This window comes from Gekko japonicus, unplaced genomic scaffold (genome assembly GCF_001447785.1).
Source record: "Gekko japonicus isolate JY-2015 unplaced genomic scaffold, Gekko_japonicus_V1.1 scaffold9, whole genome shotgun sequence".
Taxonomy (NCBI): Eukaryota; Metazoa; Chordata; class Lepidosauria; order Squamata; family Gekkonidae; genus Gekko; species Gekko japonicus.
In genome coordinates this window covers 1,655,689-1,672,272 of record NW_015168044.1, presented here as the reverse complement: position 1 = coordinate 1,672,272, position 16,584 = coordinate 1,655,689, and the positions used below count along the sequence as shown (strand labels likewise).

The following is a 16,584-nucleotide window of genomic DNA, read 5'->3' as shown; positions in this document are numbered from 1 at the left end:
AGGTGGAGGTCTTTCTCCCTGATTTCCCCCCAAATGCAACATCACTGGAGGACAGACTCTTACACACTTTGGATGTGAAACGGGCTCTCTTGTTCTATCTCAATAGAACACAACCAACTAGACGAGACTCGCAACTGTTTGTCTCTTATGCGTCAGCAAGACTGGGCACTCGCATCACGGCTCAGCGCCTGTCAAAGTGGATGGTGGGTCTCATCCGTCTATGTTACCTGATTGCCAAACAGCCATTGCCTGGCCCCATCAAGGCTCATTCTACCAGGGCTGTCGTGACCTCCACTGCCTTCCTCCAGGGAGTGCCCCTGACAGACATTTGCAAAGCTGCTACATGGGCCACACCTAACACCTTCATCAGGCACTATGCCCTAGACGTCCGTAAGAACACCAATACCAACATGGGACGTCACATCCTGTCTTCGGCTACGCAGTAAAAGACCTGCCAGCACCCTCCTCCAGGTAGGCTACTGCTCGCTAATCTCCCATGGGTGTGAAGCACAGAGACCATGTCGAAGATAAACAGGTTGCTTACCTGTAACTGATGATCTTCGAGTGGTCATCTGTGCATTCACACCACCCGTCCTCCTTCCCCGCTGCTGTCAGCTTCTAGATTTTTAATAGGGGTTGATTTGCGGTGGTTTGAAGGAACTGGCGGGATGTCCGCGGCCACCTCTCTGGGCATGCGCGGTGGGGTTCCTGCGCCTGCCCGAGGGACTGGGTGCGAAAATCCGTTAAAAGAGCTTGCTACAGCACTGATCGATTCAGCGCGTGCGCACTGAATCCCATGGGTGTGAATGCACAGATGAACACTCAGTTACAGGTAAGCAACCTGTTTTTGCTTAGGTTCCAGTCCTAGACACACATGAGAGTCCTATTGAACTCACTAGGCTTTTCTTATGAGTAGACCCACTTTGAATTGCTCCACTGGAATATGTTTTCAGGAATGATCTCTATACCATGAGATTAGCAGTTCAGTTCTATTTTATTGCATAGGGCCAATGGCCGCTACAAGCAATAGAAAATAATATACAATAAAATAAAGGTAAAGGTTTCCCTTGCTCGTAAGCCAGTCGAATCCGACTCTAGGGGGCGGTGCTCATCTCCATTTCCAAGCCGAAGAACCAGCAATGTCCGAAGATGTTTCTGTGGTCATGTAGCTAGCATGACTAAACGCTGAGGCACACAGAGCACAGAACACCACAGTGGTACCTATTTATCTACTTGCAGTTTCTTGCTTTCGAACTGCTAGGTTGGCAGGAACTAGGGCCACAGAGATAGGAGCTCACTCTGTCATACAGCACTAGGGTCTCAAACTGCCGAACTACAGACCTTCCGGTCTGCAGCTCAGCATCTTAACCTCTGAGCCACCGCAGCCCCATACAATAAAATACAGTACAGTAAAACCAGATTAAAACACTATAAAAATTACATTTTAAAACTTGTTTCATATGAAAAGGAAGAACTCCCATAACTGTCTGTAAATACTGATTAGAGTCTTAACTGGCCTATACTGATATTAGCTTAGCTTGAATTTTCTTTGCTGCTAGGGCAAAAAGGGCAACCTTATATGATACCTCTGGTTCTGCATCCACAAGTAAAAATGACTTTTTCCGTCACAGTGCTAAGGCCTAAATTGGCCAGGATTGTACCTAAGAATTTCTTCCTTGGAGCTAAACAACAAAGAATGACACAGGACTTCAGGATCTGAACCTCCCCATATATAGAGGCACTGAGCAACTGGTGTTTGGAATAGTGACCTTCAGGCATAGCTGTTTGCATTGTTTGAATATAATGGATGTAAAAGCTGATCGTAGTTTTAAAAATGAAACCTTGGACAGATACTGTGCCCTAAGATGATCCAATTTAATTGATTTGTACCAGGTTGAAAATTTAAGTTTCTAGTATGACTTGCCTGTCTAAAGCAGCACAATGTGTATATATTTGCACCCTACCATTAAAGTCAGCCTGAGAGGCTCATAACATTAGGGCTATTTTTGTGCAGGAACGCACAGGAACGGAGTTCCGGCTGGCTCCCGAGTTGGCCACGCCCAACAGCAGGAACTCATTAGGATTGGCTACATTTGGGGTGTGTGGCCTAACATGCAAAGGGGTTCCTGCTACAAAAACGCCGTGGGTTTTGACAACAAACAAGGTAAACAGAATAAGAAGCAAAAGGTGGGTGTGGCTGGATGACCACACCTCTGGTAACATGGGGTGTGTGGCCTGATATGCTAATGAGCTGTATTGTCATGGGTGTGGCCTAATATGCTAATGAGTTTCTGCTGTTGGGTGTGGTCTATTATGCTAATGAGGTCCTGCTGGGCTTTTTCTACAAAAAAAGCCCTGATTAGCACGAATATCCAGTGATGTATCTGCCTGGTAAGGACCCGCTACATTGGATCAGAGGAAGTGGGCAAGTGAGTTTATGATGGAATACAATCCTGTTTGTCTTAAAGCTGCTACTGGACTCTTATTTTTGTTTCAGCAGACTAACATGGCGACCCTTCAGGAGTTATGTTTAGGGCAAAGTTTTCCAAGAATTACAAGCTAGTCTGAAGTTTTGAGTGCAATCTCATTCCTATGTCAGTGGGTGAGATTTGGTTGAATTTCCTGCCAAAAATCAGTGGGACTTAAATATGCTTCCCTTTGGCTGGATCATGCCCTGTATTTTGAAAAGTTCAAGGAAATTATGCATGAAAACTCTGTAGAATGGGGGGAGAGGTGCGTATCAACGCTCCCTCTAAACTGTGGAGTCTTGTGAGCAAAAATTCTACTTTGTGAGCTATTGGCATTAAAGTTGTGAGTGAGCGATTTGGCTACTGCATAAATTAGTTTGCTCTGGAGCTATCCTTCCTGAGCTGATAAAACCCTGTGAGCTGGAGGCTAAAAAACTGTGAGCTAGCTCACACTAACTCAGCTTAGAGGGAACCCTGGTGCGTACATAGTGCTGGCTGTTGAATGAATACTATATAAATAGCAAAATTACAGTTCCTTGTAAATGCTTGCCTGTTGTTAGAAGGTTGGCTGGGATTGTCCTGTTTCAATTTGTTTCCGGGCTGAATCTTTCAGAAGAAATTTGGAGTATTTAGGAGTAAACCATGGGTGGGAATGGGAAATGTGAAAAATCTATTGCAAGATGTGAAAGTTCATGAGAAAATCCAAGCTGATTTCCCCCCCAAATGTGCACTGTGCTTAGTGAAACAACATTATTTGTTAATTGAGATTCATAGTGCTCCCTGTCCCTTGGGTCTTTGGTCTCCTATAGCATAGAGGCAGGCAACCTGTGATCAGATTTCCTGATTTCATGTTTACTGAAAAACAGGCTTGGGAAATTAACAGTTTGCTTGGGGTGGTGGGGGTGTAGTAGGTAGGTAGATAGGTAGGAAGTGTTTAATCCTCCCCCCTCCCCTAATCTTTTGGGATTTAAATAACCTTCAGCTGCTTTCCTGCTGGGGGGAAACAGGCTTCTAAGCAGCCCTGCCTTGCCTCCCCTGTGTGGTTGTTTTGAAGAAAAATAAAAGCTATGGGAGATTTGGTCACAAAAAGCAGTGGGACATTTGATCACTGCTCTCTGGCACAGCCCGTGGCTTGCCCTGAACCTCTTTTACTGAGGTGTACATTGCTGGGAGGTTTTTTTTGGAGGGGAGGGTGTTTATTGGTTTGGGGTTTTTTGCACTTTGCATGTGTTTAAATTTGGATTTGTAAGTGGCCGTGAGCCACAATGGAAAGTCAGGGTATAAGTATTTTAATACATAAACTAAAACAAATCCCTGTTTCAGATTTTACCCCAGCCATGTCACCGCTGGCCTAAGGCAAGCCTCTCCGCTCTCAGCTCCCCCAGCATCATTTTTGGAAGGATTAAACAAATAATTCTCCTTGAGTCTTGGCAAGAAACCTGGATTAAAATAAAGTAAAAAAAAACCAAATTAATAATGTGTTTGGATATCTTGAACAAATTTCAAAGTGATGATGATGATGATAATTCTCAGCAGTGAAAGAACCAGTCTTTCCTCACCTCCTCCCTTTTTACTAACAGGAAATGTCTAGTCAATTATGATGATAATAATAGTACAATGACAGTGCTATTTATGTATATAACATAAGCAAATAATCTCCCTATTTCCTACCCCAAGGAGTCTAAAATCTACATTTGGGCAATGGAGGAGATAAAAAAGGACGTGATTGGTGAAAGGCAAGCAAAATGTGCAATTTATGTGTGGTGTAGTTAAACATGGCTAAGCTTAGTCTCAGTGCCCAGTGAGCACAGAGGGCTTTGCAGAAAAGTGAGATTCTTGTTTCCATATTATTCCACAATAAGCTTTTTTAGGCTACTGTCAATTTCATCAGATGCTTCTGGCAGATCCTCACCATAGGCACATATCTGTGTACATGTACACACATGAGATTATGAAGGTGGGGGGAAAGGCAGCAACAGGGCCAAAGCTGTAAAATGCAAGAAGTACAGAGTACAATACAATTATGTGAAAATCAGATGTAATTAAGTAAACATGCAGAACATTTGCGGTAGCAATAATGAAAGATCACTTAATTTTGCTAGTTTTGCTAGAGTGGTGGTGCTAGTTTTGCTAGAGTGGTGTTAAGTGGTATAATAGCTGAGCTATCTCAGATCCTCATTAAATCCTTGGGTGAGGGTGTGAATCTTCTTGATGAATTCCGTTTCAGCAGTTTCACACTGGAGACTACCTTTGAAGCTCTTTTGCTGGAAATGATGACTTATCTTGTACTGTTTTTGGTTTGCATTGTTTTCTGATTTTGTAACCTTAGTCCTATTGCACTTGGTTTTGGTTTTGATGTTTTATGCTGTTTGATGGGATTGCTTCAGTTTCTTGTAATCTGCCTTTAGTCTCAGCAAGAAAGGTGGGCTAATTCTGGTCTCAGAATATTGCCATTTTTAATGTCAAATTTCTATCAATTTATTCTTTTATATAAAATATAAATAGGGATGGTGGGTTTTTGAGGGTAAATTTGAAGGGAGGGAAAAGAGGGTGCTCTGGTTGTTTGGGATGGGAATTTGGTAGAGTCTTTTAAGGGACTGGGAGACTTGAGAATCTTCTTGCCTGGTAGCCTGCAGTCTTTATGAGTTAGTGTTGCTCATCTTACAACAGCATACTTCTAACTTGTACACCACCATTTCCAAGAAATATGTAGCATCATGTCCTGCTACAGTGTGCTAATTTGAAATCTTCTCAGAATCGATCTGCCCTGTCAAATACACCAGAAGCAGGTAGGGAAAACAGGGAGATTACAAAGGAACTGAATTAATTCTTTGTGTTGCTTTTCACCATGGAAAATGTGGGTTTGTTACCTACACTGAAGCTGCTGTTTTGGGGAAAGGTTTTGGAAACACTAAATCAAGCAAGGGCACTAGGGCTGATGGACAAATGAAGTCACTGGATTCAGATAGCATACACCTCAGGATTCTTAGGGAATTCGAACGCAATGATGTTGATCCCCTAATGAAAATGTGCGACTTGTCACTAAAACTTGTCTCCGTTCCAAAGGACTGAGAAGGTAGTGAGTATAACATCAGTTTTTAAAAGAAATCCAGAAGCCAGGAAGTCACAGGCTGGTAATACCAGTTTTTAAAAGGAATCCAGAAGCCAGGAAGTCACAGGCTGGTAAAGCTAATATCTGTTATGGGTGAATTGGAGGAAACTGTTATTAAATATAGAATTATTAATCATGTAAAGGAACAAACCCTGCTGAGGAGCAGTTAGCACGTTCTATAAAGGAAAGTCCTATTTCATCAAACTTTTAGAGTTCTTTGTGCACACTAACTGTTAAGTCGGTTACTTAACAAAGAGTCAGAGTGATTTCAGCAAAAGATCAGCTTTATTCAGCAACTCGTAACTCAACTCCAAACAGATCAACATGAACAGCCAGAACAGCTTTTACATTGAAGCTGTTCCACTTTTAAACTCTCCAGGCTAATGTAGCCACGCCCTACTATACAATCTCAACCTATGAGGTTGCAGGGATAAAGTCCAATCACAATAGTTCCCGCTCTTGGAACTGGCTGTTGGTGATTGGTCGGCTCTTCCTGGGCTACCAATTACAATTGAAGGATTAGGAGCCTAGCCCAGGATGAAAGCTTCACATGGTGATTCAATGAGTGAGTTCACATACATACATGGGTCAGCTTGAATACACCACACTAACAAAGAAGGGCAATCTGGTAGACATTGTACAACAGGAGTGTAGCGGCACTTTAGACACCAACAAAATTTATCCCAGCATAAGTGTTTGAGTCCGAACTCACTTCATTAGATGCACAAAGTGTATATCTCTTAGGCTGATACATTTATATTAAAGGCTCCAAACAACAGAAAGGAGGGGAACATGTAAACACTATCTCTTAGGTAGGCTAATTTGACATCTTTTAAAGAACTCTGTATTTTCCAAATGTATTTGTTTAAGGGGGGCACAGTTAACTGCTTATTCATCATACTTAGTTAATCTGTACCATTACTTAATTGGTATCTAATAATGGGAAAATACATTTCAAGGTACCTTTTTGAAAGATTTTCCTTTGAGATGAATTCCCAGCAGCTTTGCTGGTAAGTATTCTGACTTTGGAAATTTTGGCAAGTTTGGGGGAGGTAAATTTGTAGGACAGACTGTAAAATGTATGTGAATGTAACAGTTTTTATTAAAGGGGATAGTAAACATCTGATTAAGACTGCAGTCATGTGGCTACTTAGGCCCGAGTATATGCCACATGGAGCTCTGCATAACTTTACCCTGATTTTTTAATATGTAAAATAGCCTGTAGTCACAAGAAGAGAAAGGAGGGGGGTGGGGTCTTTCCATCTTTCTGCTCAAAGCTGCCTGTCTCTGGGTATCTGTAGCTTTCCCCATGTGGATGGGAAAGCATTGGAGCTGGCCTGGTGGACGGCAGGAGAGGAGAAAAATGCTGTCAGGAAATAAGTTGAGGACCTTCTCCCACAGGTGTCCTGTCTTTCAGGATTTTTGCATCTAGTGATCTGCATCACATCTGGTCCTTATCCAGCACAACTACTGAAGAACTGAGCTATTTGGAAGCAAGTCCTTCTAATTTCAGTGGAACTTACTCCTAAATGAGGGCTGGGCTTCAAATTACATGGAACTTTTGTTAAAAAAAATGAAAAGCGGCCATCCATCCACTAGATGTGAAAATCTGCACAGAATACTGTGAGCCATTCTTCTATAAAATGGGTAGCACAGGGAGCATGTGTCTAATTGTTACACCAAAGGGATGGACAGGAAGGGGAGATGAATCCTCCTACGACTTACCTGACCACACTGTGTAGTCTCTGGTATGTTTCTCCCTGCTTACTTCACTTCTGGTGTTGTAGCCTGGCTCGGAGAAAAGTGCATGGGTTGAACAAGCGGAGACAGGTTAGGAGAAGAAGGTTCCCCTCGCCTGTACACCTCAGCTGATGTCAAAATTAAACCACACCCACTTTGTTTATGCGCGTGTTGGATACAAATAAATATGGCTGCCACTACTACCAAGTCTAGGTGGACCTTCAGGTTTTGAAAAATTTGCAGTAAGAATAAAGTAATAGGAATCACACAGATTTGTTTTTGATGCCCAGTAGAGCAACTGTAAGGCCTGGGGGCGGGGACCGACCCGTCCAGGGCTCTTATGTGGCCTGTGAGCAACTGGTATGAGGGAGGGGGTACTGAGGGAGTGGGCAGAGCTACTCCATTCAGGGCCGGCTCGAGGTGTTTCTGCGCCCTAGGCGAGGCTGCCTTGTGGCGCAGATGCCAACATCCCGGTGGGGCCTGGAGACCTCTGGAGCCAGCCACCCTTTTGCTGCCACCACCACCGCCTCTTCCCCCCCGCCCCCGCCGCCACCAAAGGGGGGGAGGCACAGCTTGGCACCCCATCCAGGGCCCAGCGCTCTAGGTGAATGCCTAGTTTGCCTAGTGGGTGAGTCGGCCCTGACTCCATTGTGGCTTCAGCATGACAGAACAACCTCCTCTACAGCAGTCAAGCATCGTGGGAGCATCTGCCCAGCGCTGTATGGCTGCCTCTCCAGGGATGACCCTGCTTAGCTCCCGAGATCCGACAAGATCAGGCTAGCCTGGACTATCCAAGTCAGGGCAGTAGTCCAATAACACTTTAAAAAACTAACATTGCTTCCAGCATAAGCTTTTGTGAGTCAGAGGTCCCTCCGGCTGCATAGCAGAACAGTTAGGAATGAGTAGATGTTTTGTTTTCTTCTTCTCTGTTCTCCTGTGCTGCTGCCAGCCAGTATGAGATGGTGGGTGACCTCGATGAGTGATTTAGAAAGACCTGTAAGCTGCAAGAAAATGTGGAATGAGAGTGTTCAAGGGAATAAAGCTAAGTCCACCCACATCTGAGCCCATGCTATGCTTAAACCTAGTGCTCGGAAGGTGAGCTTATGCATTCCATTGCTGTGAGCCATAGAAATTGGTTGCGCTCAAACCCTGTCTAGATTCCTGTCATGGCAGCCAGCACCACTGTCTGGGGGGAATGGTAGGTATGAAATTAGCTCTCACTGTGCCGTTCTATTCAATTGTGCCTTTTGTTTATGGTTTTGGGAGTCATTATTGTCTATATTTCAGGGTGTAGGACTTAGTAGAAATGACTTGTGTATTTTTGTTATTGACAGCAGTGTTTTGCCTTCATTGGGTGCCTTTTGTGATGATTCCAGTTAGATGCACAGATGTGAAATATTGTGTCTGAATGGCATGCAGTTTAGTTACTGCACTCAGGATTCACCACAGAAAAAAGCCAGATTTTGTGATCGGAATAAATTATGCAAATGTATTTATTTATTTACTTTATTCAATTTATATTCCACTGTCCCCAAAAGCAGCTTAGAGCGGGTGACAACAGTTTATAAAACATATATTTTAAAAACTTTCCAACATTACAGAAACAATCACATTTGATAAATACAATAAAATCACTAAAACAGCTTCTATACAGTTTTAAGATGGTGTAAAAACTGGTGTGGAGGGCAATGTACAGGCATCCGTTGAAGGGGGAAAGCAGGGGGAAGCAGGGGGTGGCGAGGAATTAAGATTGTTTTCATGATACCATTTTCCCCTCAGAAATCTTGCTTAATTTGTATTGCCTTTGCAAGCATAGAAACGTGAAACTTAAGAAAACCGAAGACACCCCCTTTCACTACGGGAACTCTTGTTTAACTTCCCTTTTTATAAGTGACTTTTGAGATTGCTGTAGTCACATGTTGATGTTCAGTTTGTAGTGAGAAGGGTGAGAAACTTGTCAGAAAGGGGGGGGGGGAGTAGAGATTTGCAAAAATGTAAATTTTGTACCAGATACTAAATGGCACATGTGCTTGATACAGTTGTGGAAACTTGGAATGCATATGACCCTGCCTTATTTATTAATTGAAATATTTATATCCTGTCTTTTCTCATGGCTCAAGGCAGCTTACAATTTAAGACCAATAACCCCCCCCCCAAGAATTCCCCTTCTCCCCCTTGAGATACTGAGGCTGGATTCCCACACACATCCTGTTCACGGAACTGCTTACAATGTAGGCTGTACTGAAGATCCCTCCCAGCCAACCATCCCCCAAAGTGGAAAGGAAATTCTGAATACCTACCTTTGCATATCTCCGTGCACACACATTACAGACCTGTCTGGGTTCTGCTGAATTAGCTGACCATGTCTCTGGATGGAGCTGAGGTTATATATCCCCATCGAGAGCTACTGTTCATTGCATGTGACTGGGGTCTTCATATAGTAAAATTCCCACTGAGAACACTTCAAGAAATGGAAAATGTTACATTATTTGGAGGCAATGGTATAAAATGCCCTTGATTTGCTTATATAAGAAGGAAAGAGAATATGTCGCTGGGTGCCTATGCACGAAGCTACTTCTTGAGTTCTAAAACAGTTCCATACCTTTTGTGGCAGCCATGCCAGCCTCTTGAATACTAGTGAATAAACTGAAGTGTGAGTATTTGTAAATAAATAAATGAATTAATGCACACGTGCGCACACACACATAGGGTACATGCTTGGGAGGAAATGGCCAATTGCAGCTCCATCACCACCTTAATGGAGAAGGTATTCTCGTTTTACAGACCCAATTAGCTTGACTGTAATTTAATTCTTTAACATTTCCCTGTCTCTCTTCAGGTTTTCAGCAGTTATCGCATCTGTCTTCCTATGACATTATTGTCCCTGAGAGGATTACTAGAGAACGGCGAGAAGTATCTGTTTCCTCTTTGGCACAGGTATTGTGAACTGCAAAATCACCAATGGCTGCATCCCCCAAATCACTTAAAGAGTCAAGATAGTCTCCGATGAGGACAGATGTAGTAGAACTGTGGGACTGGTTTGTAAGCACTCTCACTGTGTTTACTATGTATGTTGACCTTTAGAAGGAAAAAGCCCACAACTGTTACACAAGTTTGCAGCAAAAGTGGACTGAGAGAAGCACTGATAATCTATCTAGTGCCAGGGATGTCAGTGAGACACCTCCAGGCTGGCAATTGTTTTCGAACTGTTTCCTTTTAACAATGTAATAAAGGATGAAAGTGTAAACTGATAAATGTACATGGGGTGCTTTCATTTAAACGGGAGGGAGGCAGCTCATCTGAGGTTTGGGAAGAGATGCAAAACTGACAGTGAACCCAGTATTCGACTTGGCAGGATGTGCACCTGCTGTGAAAATGGAAAAGTGGAGAAGAAATTGAGCTCATGTTATAGGCCAGGGGTCCCCAACTTCTTTGAGCCTGCGGGCACATTTGGAATTCTGACACAGCATGATTGGCATAGCAGCAAAATGGCTGCCACAGAATGGCTTCCACAGGAGGTGGAGCCAGCCACAAAATGATTGCCACAGCTTAACTTCAGTAACACAGTACAGATTCTTGTGCTGAGGTGGCAGGTGCTGCCTAAGCAACGTTTTAAAAAAATCTGCCCAGCCAATCAGAAGCCTTGCTGGGCAAAACCTCTACCTGGCCCCAAACACATCCTAAAAAAAACCCTTGGCAGTCACCAGAAGAGGTGCTGGCGGATGCCATCGTGCCCATGGACAATGCTCCCTCTAAGCTGTGGAGTCTTGTGAGCAAAAATTCTACTTTGTAAGCTACTGGCATTAAAGCTGTGAGTGAGCGATTTGGCTACTGCATAAATTAGTTTGCTCTGGAGCCATCCTTCCTGAGCTAAGACAAAAATGTGTGAGCTGGAGGCTAAAAAACTGTGAGCTAGCTCACACTAACTCAGCTTAGAGGGAACACTTATAACACTTATAGCTCCCCTGTTATAAGTGAAGAACTTGCTGTGACTTAAATATTACATTGGTCTTCACCCTTGTGGGGAGAGGGTTCAAATCCTTGAGGAGGATTTGATAGGGTGAAGAGGGAAATCCATTTTGCTTGAATTGGGATATAACTGTAGAGAGTAGTTGGGAAGAGGTGTGGTTTTATTGGTATTAAAAAGAAGAGCAGCACTCAGCATCAGTGTGCGGAAGAAAGGAGGGTAGATATCATTTGTGAAAAGTGCTTGTTTATTTATAGGTATGTGCTCCAGCAAAATCAGTAGGCTGCTAACTCTCAGGGTGTGGTGCCCAGTGGATTCAAAATGCTTTGAGTACCTTGGATTGAATAAAGTCGTAGGTGCCTGTAGAAGTCTTTTCCTGTTGTGTGCACCAAGATGTGTGCTTCAAGACGTTGCTGCTGCCGGTGTGATGGCTAGCAACATGAACTGTAAGCGTGGAGGTTATGAGCTTACTAGGTGACCCTAGGCAAGCTCTGTTGTCTCAGTTCTAGTCCTCACATCTGCAGTTTAGAGATAATATTGGCCTGCAGAAGTTTGGTAAGGATTACTGAGATAATGTAAATCAGGCATTATGTTGATGTAGTATAATAATAATTATTAATATTACATCCTAGTAACACTTTGGAGAGGGACCATTGCTTGATGGTAGAGAGAGTATGCATAAGGTCTCAAGTTTAATCACCAGCATCTCCAATTAAACAGGTCTCCAGTAGCATGGCTGAGAACACAAAGAGTTGTCATTGATCAGAATAGATGGTGCTAGACTAGAAAGACCAAAGATTGTTGTTGGTGGCTCAGTTTGAACATCACACTAAGCCATGGGTAAGGAGGTCCAAGAATGGTTGTGATTGGTTTGTCAATCCTGGTTTTTGGTAACCATGGTCTGACTGAATTATCAAACTGTGGTTATGGTCAGACCTCCACCTGCTGAGGTCTAATGCTACCATGGAGACAGAAGGCACCTTATGAAGGTGAGTGGTGAGAAGGCTGAAACAAAAAAAACATAATTGGCTGTGTGCCAAGGTTTTCCTGTTGAATGTTTGGGAGCTCAAACTGGTTCTGAATACTGTCTGAATTGAGCTCTCAACTCCATTATTTTCATATGTTGGTAGAAGCACGTGGGAGTGGTTAATTGATGATGCTTGGAGCAGAACTGGGTGGCTGACATATTTTCTCCTCTCCTTTTCCTTAGGACAAGTTATTATATGTCGTTGAAATTGAAGGAAGGAAACATATCATTCACCTAGAAAGAAACAAGTAAGCGGCTTCTCTGCTGTGGGGTTGGGTTTATTTCCTTCCTCCTGGATATTCCAGATTGCCAGAAATTGGCACGTTGAATCCTTTCCCTGGCCCTGTATATGTCCCACAAAATGCTTAGCGAACAGATTTCATTAGAGCCATCTAAGGAAACAGCCAGAAGAGGTTTGATGCCGCCCATCCTATCTGCTTCCCTCCCGAATGCTAGCAAAGCATTTGTGGTTTGGCCCATGTCAAAACATATTGACATAATTTTGGTAAAGGAAGCGACGTTTCCACAAGGATGTTAACGTTTGCTCTCATGTGCTCAGTTTGTTTTTAGCCATTTATTCATTTCAAATTGTATCAAATTTAAGTAAATGAATAATTTTGCTTTAAAATACTGCAAAAAACAGTAGGAGAAGTTGCAATTATACTTTGAATATATGTACGTTTTGTGAAATATGTTGATGCTTTCCCAGGTAAACCTTCTTCTTGGTCCAATTCTTAAAGCCTTTCCTTTTCCTAACCATCCTTTCCCAGCTAATTACGTATGGACTTTATAGAACTGTTACTGGGGTGGGGAATGGGTTTCTTGGGGGAGGGGTCAGGCAAGTCTGTGGGCTGCTCTCTTTCTACTTCTTTTCTACTTTTTATACTGTATTTTTCTTGAAGCTGGGACTATTTTTACTTTTTAAAAAGAGGAAGAGAAAAACCTCAAAACAAATGTTGCATTAGAAGCTCTCGTAAAGAGCTTGCAGATTTATGTTCACAGCCTTCCATAGTCCCTTGCTGAAGAGATTGTACCCCATGCATTTAGAAAACAGTGTGTTATTTGCTCTGGGTACATTTTAGAACCTGTTTTAAAAAGTAAATATTTTGCATCCTTTGTCTTCCAACCATGCCAGAGGGCTTTTGCCGAAAGACTTCACAGTTTATACATACAATGAAGATGGAACACTGCATTCTGAAATTCCAGATGTCCAGGTACACCTCATTTTTCATGGTTTATAGAGGCTCTGTTCAAGAATAATGGCAAATCATGGTTTGCTGCTAGGTGAATGAACCTGGGAGATCCTTTAGCTCAAACATTCTCCCCCCTCCCTTTGTGCATGGCCAACGAATGCATTATTTCCATGGCAAATCACTGTTTGCTGATGCATCTGAACCATCAAGTGTACTTTGTTCTTTCCTCAAGAGCCAGAGTTTCAAACAGGAAATAAACCACTATTTGGAATCCTGGATTGCAGGGAAAGCATAAATCCTTAGTTTGCTGGTTCAGATATAATGGCAACCTGTGATTTGCTATGAAAGTGGAAATATGTTAGTCAGCAGTGTAATCCTAAACAGAGTTACACCCTGCTAAACTCATGGACTTCAGTGGGCGTAGAAAAGTGTAACTCTACTTAGGATGGCCATATAAGTAGCTGCAAATAAGGGAAGGAGATGGAGGGAGGGGGAAAGAGCACATATGCCTGAGTCTCCGCAAAACCTGTTTATGTAGCAGTGAGTTTTCCTATTATATCTGAATCAAGCCACAGAAACAGATTTGTCAAAAGCGACTTTAGTGGGCATAGAAAAGTGTAACTCTACTTAGGATGGCACTATAAGTAGCTGCATATAAGGGAAGGAGATAGAGAGAGGGGGAAGGAGCACATATGCCTGAGTTTCCGCAAAACTTGTTTAGCAGTGAGTTTTCCTATTATATCTGAACCAAGCCACAGAAACAGATTTGTCAAAAGCCCATATCTCTGTAATGCACGGTTAGTGTCTTGAGAGAAAGTCTACTTCACAAGGTTGTGTGAGGATAAAATGGAGGAATGGGACACCACGTACACTTTCCTGAGCTTCTTAGAGGAATGGTTGAAATATACCAGATAGATAGATTGTACATGCAGTAGAAAAAAATATAAAGCTTTTTTAGATCATACCACTTCAAGATGTGGAGGCACAAGGGAGAGATTCATGTCTGATTATTTGTCCACGAGGAAAAAGTCCCTGCACATAGTAAGCATCTGTTTAAGTACAATTATAATGGTACAATCTGTATAGCACGATGTGTTTGTTCTGCTACCTGGAGAGCTCCCCAATTACTGCTCAGATTTGACTGTTCCTCGCTATTATAGGCATGCCTTAGGGGGAGATTCATGTCTGATTATTCGTCCATGAGGAAAAAGTCCCTGCACATAGTAAACATCTGTTTAAGTACGATTATAATGGTACAATCCATATAGCACGATGTGTTTGTTCTGCTACCTGGAGAGCTCCCCAATTACTGCTCAGATTTGACTGTTCCTCGCCTTTATGTTGGTGAGTCTTAATGCCCCACCATCTAGAGTTTTGCAAGGGAGATATCTTAAGATACAATACTTTGACAGAGTATGCAACCGTGGTGCAGGTAGTATATAGACACCCTGTATCAGATGACCTTTGAATGCAGTTATTTTTCTGACCCTAGAAATCTTTTGATTCTTCCTTTGCTCCAAAATATGGAGACATTTACCTCTTTTATTAGAAGACAATAGCAGACCCATCACTCTTTTAGCTGTGAACTTTTAGCTGTCTAGCTTCTATATTTGGGATCTAGCTGCTATATTTCAGCAATCTGCTTAAAACTAATAAGTTAAGAAGCAGTATGAGGTAGAGAGGGGGAAATTGCTACATTGAACTCTTCTTCTTAACATACTAGTGTTAGAGATGCAGAAGAGAAATGAGACCAGAGAGGCACAGTTTTCTAAACCTGTAACAGGATTCTAGAAAGAGAAAATAAGGAACATTTCTGAATAAATTTCTCGGGATAAGAGCCATCTTGTCAGGGCTGGATGGTGGCTGTACAAGGATCCGATGTCTGGAGTGCAGCAGGCAGGAAGTACAGTTCAACTAACCAAGCAAGGGCATAATTTATTTATTTGTTTGTTTGTTTGTTTATTTCTTCAAATTTGTACCCTGCCCTCCCCGCCAAGGCAGGCTCAGGGCGGCTTACACAGTAAAACGTAGTAACAATAAATATCATAAACATTTAAAACAATCCATTATTTATTTATTTATTTAGCCAACTTGTATTTGGCTGTGTGGAAAGCTGGTGCAGTGTAATGGTTAAATAGCAGAACTGGAAGACACCTGAGTTCAGATCCCCACTTAGTCATGAAGTCTCTGGATGACCTTGGACCAGTTGACCTGACTTGATCTAACCCACCTCACAGGGTTGTTGTGAGGATGAAACAGGGGATGGAACTACATAAGGTGTCCTGAGCTCCTTGGAGGAAGAGTAAGATAAAAATAGAATTTATAAGTAGGATTTATATCTGTTTAGCCAATCAAGAGCGCACATGCCTCTTTCCAGCCGTATGAGCAGAAGGCTGTAGCCCCTGGGCACCCACATGCCTGGCCCGCTTGTGAGATTAGGTCTCAGCCTGGAGGTTCCTGGTTCGGATTCCTGTGTGTCCAGATATGTCTCCTGCTGTGACCAGTACAAAGATTGTATTTGTCACCACATGCCTGCTTTTGCATGTATTGATCACATTTCTTAATGGAAATGAAGCAAGGTAGCCCGCCGCGTAGAAACTCAGGGGAGAGTGTGCGCAGAGCATTCTGACTACTGTAGAGTGTTCATTCAGCAAATGGCGAGGGGAAGTAGCCTCCCGGCTGCAGGCAAAAAAAAAATTATGGCAACTGGCTCAGACTGAGGGAATGTGGCTGCTCTTGCTCAGAAAGCAGTAGTTTCCAGGATAGACAATAGGCAAAGATTCAGAATCTGTTCCCTCTGATTTAGGAGGTAATGAAACTGTACCAGGCTTTAGTCATTTGCCCGAAGTGAGCAGAAACTGCTTCCAGGCGTCCTGGCAGTGATGCGTATGCAAACTAGATGAGGTGGTTGCTTTTAGGGTTTGAAGGCAAATTTCTTTCAGGCCTAAGGTGTGCCAGGAGTAAAACAAGTGTTATTTGGCAAACAGGCAAGTGAAGTTTTAAGGGAGTCTAGTTACTTTGGTGTAGTGCAGCCCCGTAGCTAACAACGTTTTGTTCGGGGGGGGGGGCAATGTTTT

General features: G+C 42.8%; 1 protein-coding gene across 1 annotated transcript in view; it reads left to right on the top strand.

Moving 5' to 3' along the window:
• ADAM9 (ADAM metallopeptidase domain 9) overlaps nucleotides 1–16,584 on the top strand; it is an 81,657-nt gene that overhangs the window by 24,314 nt on the left and 40,759 nt on the right. Inside the window, 3 exon segments of the mRNA XM_015414182.1 lie at nucleotides 10,160–10,257; nucleotides 12,498–12,562; nucleotides 13,450–13,528. Coding sequence (XP_015269668.1) covers nucleotides 10,160–10,257; nucleotides 12,498–12,562; nucleotides 13,450–13,528 — 242 coding nt within the window.